This window comes from Chrysochloris asiatica, unplaced genomic scaffold (assembly GCF_000296735.1).
Source record: "Chrysochloris asiatica unplaced genomic scaffold, ChrAsi1.0 scaffold00011, whole genome shotgun sequence".
Taxonomy (NCBI): Eukaryota; Metazoa; Chordata; class Mammalia; order Afrosoricida; family Chrysochloridae; genus Chrysochloris; species Chrysochloris asiatica.
In genome coordinates, this window is record NW_006408529.1 from 36,157,333 (window position 1) to 36,166,869 (window position 9,537).

The window sequence follows — 9,537 nt, forward strand, 5'->3', positions numbered from 1 at the left end:
AGCGACCCTCTGTACAACAGAATGAAACACTGCCCGATCCTATGCCATCCTTACAGTCATTGCTAAGTTTGAGTCCACTGTTGCAGCCACTGTGTCACCCCATTTTGTTGAGTGTCTTACTCTTTTTCACTGACCTAGGTCAGGTTCACCATATTCCTCAGAGTGACATCTTTGCTTCTTAACACTTTAAAGAGATATTTTCAGCAGATTTACCTACTGCAATGTATTATTTGATTTCTTGATTGCTGCTTTCTTGGATGTTGATTGTGGATTCAGATAAAATAAAAACTTGAAAACTTAAGTATTTTCTCTGCTTATCTTGATGTTGGTTATTATTGGTCCAATTTTTGAATTCTTTATGATAAGCATACAAGAAGTTGGATGAAACCCAAACAGGATAGATCTCAAAAGAAAATCACCAATACATATGAGAATCAAACTCCAAAACCAAAGAAAAAGAAAGAATCCTGAGAGTAGCTCAGGCAAAAACAGAAGTTACCTATAAAGGAGAACTAATAAGTCTTAGCTCTGATTTCTCAGCAGAAACCATGCAGGCAAAATAGGACGACATATACAAAACTCGGAAAGATAAAAAAAAAAAAGCCAACCAAAACCTTATGCCCAGCAAAAATGTCCTTCAAATCCCAGCAAAACTGTCCTTCAAATACAATGGCAAAATTCGGATATTTCCTGATAAACAGAAATTAAAGGAATTTGTAATGATCAGACCAACGTTATAAAAGTACAAAAGGGTCTTCTTTAGACTAAGAACCAACTACAGCAGACAACAATCTGAATTTAGCATACATGACAACACTACCCAGAAACTCAATCCAGATACAGAAATAGTTAAAGTAAAACAAAACTACTTGATTGAAAATAAGGAACCAAAGATACCAATTTATAATGAAGTCAACTACAAAGCAAAAGGAGGGAATGAAACAAATACAGAACTTCTAAATGTCTAAGAAGACAAGTAGATTTCATGATAAAACATACGGTTTTAAATGTGGAAAAAAATAATAAATTACAGGGTAACCTCAAATAAAATTCATACACCTGCACATCAAAATTTTAAAAAGAAAATCAGAATGATTTAGTAAACATTAACATAACAGACGTGAATAAAATGAAAAGAAAACCCACAAACGAAATGAACTCAGCACAGAAAATTATGTGGAACAAAGAAACCAGCAGCATCAAAAAAGAACCTACAGCAAAATGACAGCAATCAATTCATACCTATCGATAATCACACCGAATGTAAATGGATTAAATGCACTAGTCAAGAGAGCCAAATGGATAAGAAAACAAGATCCTTCAACATGCTGTCTACAAGAAACACATCAATAAAAGAGATAGTCTAAATGCCCACCAACAGAAGAACGGTTAAACAAACTTTGATACATCCATACAGTGAAATACTATGCAATTTTGAAGAACAATGATGAATCTATGAAACACCTCACAACATGGAGGAACCTGGAGGACATTATACTAAGTGAAATTAGTCTATCACAAAAGGGCAAATATTGTATGAGACCAATTTGTAAAAAGTTACAAAAAAGGTTTTCTTAATAAAAGAAACAATCAATGCTTGGGGGAGGGAAAATTATTCACGGGCTAGAGCAGAGATTGGGGATGGCTGGCCTGCAGGACATATGTTGTTGTTGTTGTTAAGAGCCTCAAGTCAGTTCCGATTCATTGTGACCCTATATAGGGTTTCCAAGGAGCGGGTGGTGAGCTTGAACCACCAATCTTGCGGTTCAAACCGACCTTGCAATCCACCACATTAACCCACAGCACCACACCAGGACCATATTGCTCCTGTTGTTAGGTGCCATCAAGTTAGCACCAACTCATAGCAACCCTATGCACAAAAGAACAAAACCCTACCTAGTTCTGGGCCAACCTTACAATCATTGCTGCATTTGTGTCCACTGATGGCTGCCACTGTGCCAATCCATCTCATTGGGGGTCGTTCTCATTTTCTCTAACCCTCCACTTTACCAAACATGATCTCCTTCTTCAGTGACTGACAACATGTCCGAAATATGAAAGACGAAGTCTGGTCTTCCTGGCTTCCAAGGAGCACTCTGGCTGTCCTTCTTCCAACACAGATCTATTTGTTGTTTTGGCAGTCCATGGTATTTTCAATATTCTCCTCCAACACCATAACTCAAGTACATTAATGCTTCTACAGTCTTCCTTATTCACTAGCCAACTTTCACATGCATATGAGGTTACTGAAAATACCATGGCTTATGTCAGGTGTCCCTTAGTCCTCAAACTGACATCTTTGCTTTTCAACACTTTAAAGTGGTCTTGTGCAGCAGATTTGCCTAATGAATATGTCATTTGATTTCTTGACTGCTGCTTCCATGAGTGTTGATGGTTGATCCAAGCAAAACGAAGTCACTGACAACTTCAATCTTTTCTCCATTTATATGGATGTTATTTATTGATCCAGTGGTGAGAACTTTTGTTTTCTTTACATTCTGATGCAACCCATACTGAAGGCTGTGGTCTTTTTTCTTCATCAATAAGTATTTTAAGTCCTCTTGGCTTTCAGCAAGCAAGGTTGTATCATCTGCATATCGTAGATTGTTAATGAGCCTTCCTCCAATCCTGATGCCACATTTTACTCCATATAATCCAGCTTCTCTGATTATTGGTTTTCAGCATACATGCTGAATAAGTGTGGTGAAAGAATGCAACCCTGGCACACACCTTTCCTAATTTTAAGCCATTCAGTGTTCCCTTATTCTGTTTAAACAACTGCCTCTTGGTCTATGTACAGGTTCCTCATGAGCACAATTAAAATATTCAGGAATACTCATATTTCACAATGTTGTCCATAGCTTGTCATGATCCACACAGTCGAAAGCCTTTGCATAGTCAATAAAGTACAGAGAAACATCTTTCTGGTATTCTCTGCTTTCAGTCAAGATGTATCTGATGTCAGCAATGACATCCCTTGTTCCATGTCCTCATTTAAAATTAAGAAAGGTGGTTTCATTATACTGATGACCTCAGCTGGCATCATGGACCACAAAAAAGCAAGACAAAAACATACAGAAGGGAAAATACTGGGATTCTTTTTCTAGGGACGTAATACATACAAATAAAATGCCTCGATGCACAAAAAGAATAGGTTGGTATTCTTTGAGGAATGATCAGGAAATGACAACTAGAAGAATTCCCCCTACTTCGAGTATATAAAAAGTTTTGAAAACTTACTAATGCATTATAACAAGGACATGGAACAAAAATGATAATGTTTTCAGCATTTAAAATAAGTTCATTTGTTTTGAAGAGTGTTTACCTACAAAATAAGTGACTGATTTATACCAATACGTTTTAAGGTTAAGGAGCCCTGGTGGTGCAGTAGATTAAGTGCTGGGTTACTGAGCACAAGGTAATTCAAAGTCACAGTCACTCCCTGGGAGAAAGATGAGGCAGTCTGCCTCTAGAGACTTGCAGTCTCAGAAACCCCATGCAGCATTTCTCCTCTGCCCTAGAGTGTCACCATCAGTTGGAATCAACTTGACAGCAGTAGTTTGCTTTGGTTTGTTTTGCTAAATTAATCTGAATTTTTCTGTATATGCTTCCCAAAGACAATGAATAATATCCCAAAAGACATTTCATTAAGTAAAAATTCCATTTAGATTGCCATCAAAATAATGAATGTTACCTGTACATCATAGCCATCCCAGCCTTTGTTCTGGCATTGGATGACTTTGGGGGTATAAGAATCACATCCAGCTGTGCCTCCAACACATTTCAACTGTGGGATGGGATCCAGTCTGCGGGAAGTAGTATAGCGGTCATAATGGAGGGTGAGAGCTTTCACATCCCGCAACAACATTCTGTCTGAAAGTAAGAACACAGATGAACAATAAGAACCTTATCAAACACAGAACAACTCATTCTAATAAAACTTTTGTCACAGGAAGTACTTCTAAAAATAAGTGTGCTTCTTATCTTATGAGGATGATTAAGAAAGAGAGGATGAAAGTGTTTCATTTATAACAATGTTCAGGCACTGTGCACAAAATTCAACTGGTCACTTTAGAAAAACATAAAGTTCATTAACTTGAAGTGGGTTACTACAAAATAACACTAATGATTAATTAAAGTAAGAAAATACAAGATTTATGAAGTGCTATTTATACTAGTCAAAAAAAACAAAAAAGACTTGAATGTCCATAAACAGATGAACAAACTAATAAATTCTGGTCAAAGGATAAGATGAATAAACTAAAACTCATGTATCCAACTAAATAGCAAAAACACTTAAGCAAAAAAAAAAAACTTGCACAGTTAGAGAATATGTTAAGTATATCTTTACATAAAATTTGAAAAAAGACCAAATAGTATTCTATATTACTAATATATATGGAGTCCTGTTGTGGCACTGCAGGAAAAGCAATGTACTGCTAACTGCAAGGTTGCTGGTTGAAACCCACCAGCTGCTCCTTGGAAACTCTATAAGGGTCACTATGAGTCGGAACTGACTCAATGGCACTTAACAACACATATATATGTATACAATATGAGTATAAAATATGCATGGAAGTGATTAACCACCAAACTGAGACTGTGGGAAGAAAGGGGAGACTAATACTATTCCTGACATCATACTATGGGAAAAAACATTTATAACACATAGGCAAAATGAAGAGTTTGAAGCTGCAACTGGCTGAAGCAATTTGATCTTGTAAGGAGAGAGGTCATTACTGCTAACCTTTGTCTATACTGTCCTTCAGGTTAATCAGTAGTTAACCTCCAGGTCTATTTTAGAAATAAAGTAGTTTCTAAAATTCTTCAGAGGGATCAACACAAGCAGAACATTAAAGTTCCTGAAAGTCCTTGGACCATCCCTATAAAGTCCATAGCCAAAATCCTTAGAAATCCTCTTTCCCTTTCTCCTAGAGGAGGTCTGTCTCCTATACATCTGATATAAATTAAACCTTGCTTGCTTAATCACACCCTGGCTCTGAGTAATTGGCTTTCCTCCAGGCAAGCAGTATCAAGTTGATAAAACTGGGTATTTCCATATGCAACAAGAGGGAAGTTGGCAGAAGAGAGATAAAGGAAGTGGAAGACAAAGAGAGGAGGAGTGCAAGATTTAAAGCGAATAGAGGGACTGCAAGGAATTCTAATCATTGTAATGACACGAAGTAGACCGTTGAATGTGGGACTGATGATCTGTTCTGTAAACCTTCACTCAACTCACAAAAAGGTTTTTTTAAATAGGAAAAAACCTGGGTGGTATTTGTATATTTAAATGTATAAAATATCTCCCAATTTAAAAACTTTAAAATGTTCACCAATTAAAAAACATTGGGTGGGTGCCGGCACCAAGGGCCACAGCGCCACTATGGCGGAGCTGCAGCAGTTCCGTGTGCAACAGGCAGTTGACACATGGTGAAGAGTCTGGAGAGAGAGAACATCCGGAAGATGCAGGGCATCATGTTTTGGTGCAGTGCCAACCATTGTGAGGGCAGCCAGGCATCCATACAACAGGTGCACCAGTGCATTGAGCACTGCCCATGCACCGCTGGCTCAAGCACAGACCCTTGTGACCAGTAAGTTGGAGAGGTTCCAGGACCGCCTGGCCAGGTGTTCCACGTCTTGAAACTACAAAGCCAAAGACTCAATGGATGCAGGGAGTAAGGAGCTGCAGGTGAAGCAGCAGCTAGAGAGCTGTGTGACCAAATGTGTGGACAACCAAATGTGTGGACGACCACATGCATCTCATTCCATCCATGAGCAAGAAGATGAAAGAGTCTCTCTCATCCACTGCAAAATAAAAGTCTTCGTCAGTGGCCATTGCGGATAAGGGCAGGAATCTACAGAAAATGAAGAAAGGAAATTTGGGTTTTTAAAAGTGAAGTTTATGAATGAAAAAATTTATGATGGCAGGAAGTTTTAGGAACATGTCTCCTTGCTCTAATTATTGGTTCTTTTATAAGTTTGAAACCACAGCAGGCAAAATGGGAAAAACTGGTGCTAAAATTTGGGTCTGAGGTACCACAAGAGAGTTATTTCAAGTGTAAATTGTGTGTGGCAAGTGCATATGCTAGTAGTAGGTATCTCCCTTGCTTTACCAAACCAGAGCCCTCCTAGGCACCAGATTCTCCTTAGTATTCTGGTACCAACAGACTGGCAGGCTCCTCCAACCTGCCTATAAGCTGGTGGAGTTTGTAAAGAGGTATGTCTGTTTGTTGCCAACCTTCTGTTTACAAGAAATACCACCATCTGATATTCCCTAAGCTGTAAAACAAAATCTATAAGATCACTAATTCAGAAGTGGGAAAAACAGATATCTGAGTCTTTGCTTTGCTTGGCTGTGTTTTCTATACAAGGACTTGAAATTGATGTCATTAGGAGACAGGGTATAGATAAGAACTTTGAAAGGCTCTTTGGCCATCATCTGGCTGTCAACATTCTTAAATGTTGCATCTTTCGGTGTGGAGACATGAGAGGCAGTGTCACGGCTGCAAATGGGAAACTGCTCTTCCTTCCCACTGCCTATCATGGTGACCCTGGGGCTGTGTGCAGTAGACAGTCTTGCAGTGACACTCTTCCCCTTGAAGGAAAAGGGGGTTTTGATTGTGATATATGCCAGTCTCTGGAAATGAACAGTGAAAGAAAATGTTGGCTGCTTAGTTAAGAAAGTTGAACTGGATTTGAAAAGACTTAGTTTTTCATAGACCAGAACGAAATGAAAGCCCAAACCCAGTATTGCTTACTTATTCTTGTGGTTGTTAGTTACCATCAAGTAGACTCCAACTCCTGGCATGTATCAGCAAACGCAATGTTCTCCAGGCCTGTGCCATCTTCATGATCATTGGTATGGCTGACTCCACTATGGCAATCTGTCTCACTGAGGGGTTCCTCTACCAAACATAATGTCCTTTTCTAGTGATTGCTCTTTCCTGATAACATGTCCAACTGCTTATTTAACCAATAAGAGCCCTGTTAGCAACATGAAAGCCAAGGGAGAAAAAGTGACTCAGGGGCTAGAGAGAGCTGTGACTCTTTTGAAGCTAAGGAGGAGCGGCTTCTTCCAAATACCACTTCTGCTGTATGCAGTGTTCCAACTTCAATGACACCTAATTTTGATAAGGTCACCTTTCTACCAACTCATTACTTGAAGTAATAATGTAGCCTGTCTGTTTGCTGTTTCAAGGCTGTGATTTATTTTCCTAGTAGTTAAATTAAAAGTTTTCATTTTTCCCACCAAAAACAAAAAAAAAAAAACCGCACAAAACATTGAAAATATGTTTCAAAGTAGCAGTCAAAACAATGAAATTATACCTTATGGTCATGCACACCATTTTTTTTCAAGTGTTATTGGAAAACAACTAGCATATTTCTATTTATCATACATAATTTATGGGTTCTTGTTGTTAAGTACTGTCAACTTACAGCAACCGACACATTGCAACCCTGTATAGGGCTTCCAAGCAGCAGCTGGTAGATTTGAGTTTATGGGTAGAAGATACCATCTTCTTGCAGAACTGAAAGAATCCCAAAACCCCTTGCAGCTTCAGCTCCCAAAACCAATGTCAGTTCAGAGAAGGAGAGGTACTTAAGCACGGTCTGAAGAAGAAACCATAGACTTAATGACATACACTGTCCTTCAACTAGCAGCCACAACCACAGAGAAATGGGGTTTTCCTGGCACTATTTCAGTGCATCATCGGTGTCAAGAGACTTGATGTGATCAGTCCACTTTTACAACAAAAGTAGTAGGCATTACTTTCTACCCTTTTGTTAACACCTAATTCCATATTTTCAACCTGTTTCTACTCAAAATAGCCTGAATGATTCCACATTCCTAAAACATTTTAATGTTCTTAAAAGACTTTTAAATGATAACAGCAATACTAGAATTCTTGACTTCCAGTTATTTCTGCCATAAATTCCACTAAAACTATACTATATAGATTATTTGATGACATGCACAAGTAAAATCAAGAAAAACAGAAGAGGAGATGGCAGCAGAATTTTGGAAGGAAAAGAAATGGACTAGCAGACTTCTAGCAAGATGGCAGACTAGGGCAGACAAGCTACACAGACTCTACAACAAAGAGAAACCAGTTGAAACAGAGATGGGCGGTAATTATAGAATCCTGTGATTCAAAGGAAAAGATAAATGAAGTGGATACTAATGAGACAAAGAAACGGAATAAAAACAGCAAACAAGTAGACAAACAGAAAAGTGAACTGCCAGCTGGTCTAATATATTATGACCACTTAAAATGTTTACAAGCAGCATGCCAATCCGGGTAGCTCCAGCACCTACACCAGTAGAAGACAACCAGGAAGGTTCCGATCTTCCCCTCCAAGTGACCAGTCGCCACCCCAATCCATGCAATGATAAGTTAACACAGCCCCTGTATTCAGCCCCTCCTCTGCCTAAGGTCAGAGGTACACCCCCCTGTGTATTTGGAGGAATATGCTCTCCCCTCTGGGCAGGTAGGAACTCCTTCAGGAACCACTCATCCTACTCCAACCCCTCTAGGCTAGGTGGAACTCCTTCTAGGACTAGCTATGCTCCCATGGAATACTCAACAAGCAGAGCATGAAACCTGTCCCCACTGCTCTGCTCCCCTTATACTCCACCATACCCACCATGCACACTTCCTCCAGCAACAGAAGCACTATCTAGGTGCCCTAGCCACCCACCCCTCCAATTTTCTCCTTTCCTTTTTTTCTTTTATTTTGATAATCTTTCCTTGTTTTATTTTTTTGTTTGTTTGTTTCCTTATTACCCCTACTTTTCTTTTTTCCCTCTCCTTCTTTTCCTTTTTCATTTTTTCTTTACTATTCTTTCTCCCCTCTAGTTATTTTTCATTTTTAAATTCTTTTTCTTTTTTCTTTCTCTTGTTTTTTTAATTACCTTTTGTTGTTGTTGTTTTCAATTTTATTATTGTCTTTATTCTTGATCATTTTATTTATGTATTTACTGTCTTTCTTTGCTTCTGTTGCTTTTCTTTGGGGTCCATACAGCTATGACAACAGCCTTGACAGCATGTCCTACAGCTCCACTCACTGCAAGACGACCACAGCTGCTGCACTACCTGATAGACTGTAGCCAACATCAGCTGAACCCCTCAACTCTATCTGCAGATGTGATCCTATATATAGAAAATCTCAAAAGATTCAGAAAGAAAAGTACTGGAACTAACTGAAAGATTCAGCAAAGTGGCAGGGTACAAGATCAACATACAAAAATCAGTCTGATTCCTTTACATTAACTAAGAGAACTTTCTAGGAAATCAGAAAAACAACACCACTTACAAGAGCCATCCAAAAGATGAAATACTTAAGAATAAATCTTACCAGAGAAACAAAAGAGCTAGAAAAAGAAAACTACAAAACACTACAAGAAACCAAAAGAGATGACATAAATGGAAGACTATAGCCATATTTAAGGAGCTCTGGTAGCGTAGTGGTTACCAATCGGGCTGCGAACCGCAAGGTCAGCAGTTCGAGACTACCAGCTGTTCTGCGGGAGAAAGA

At 38.7% G+C, this 9,537-nt stretch overlaps 1 protein-coding gene and 1 pseudogene across 1 annotated transcript in view; one reads left to right on the forward strand and one right to left on the reverse strand.

Moving 5' to 3' along the window:
* Positions 1–9,537, reverse strand: part of LOC102812448 (store-operated calcium entry-associated regulatory factor-like) — a 28,257-nt gene that overhangs the window by 11,377 nt on the left and 7,343 nt on the right. Inside the window, exon 2 of the mRNA XM_006834487.1 lies at positions 3,695–3,873. Coding sequence (XP_006834550.1) covers positions 3,695–3,873 — 179 coding nt within the window. The remainder of the gene's footprint in view (positions 1–3,694; positions 3,874–9,537) is intronic.
* Positions 5,384–5,816, forward strand: LOC102819805 (annotated as a pseudogene).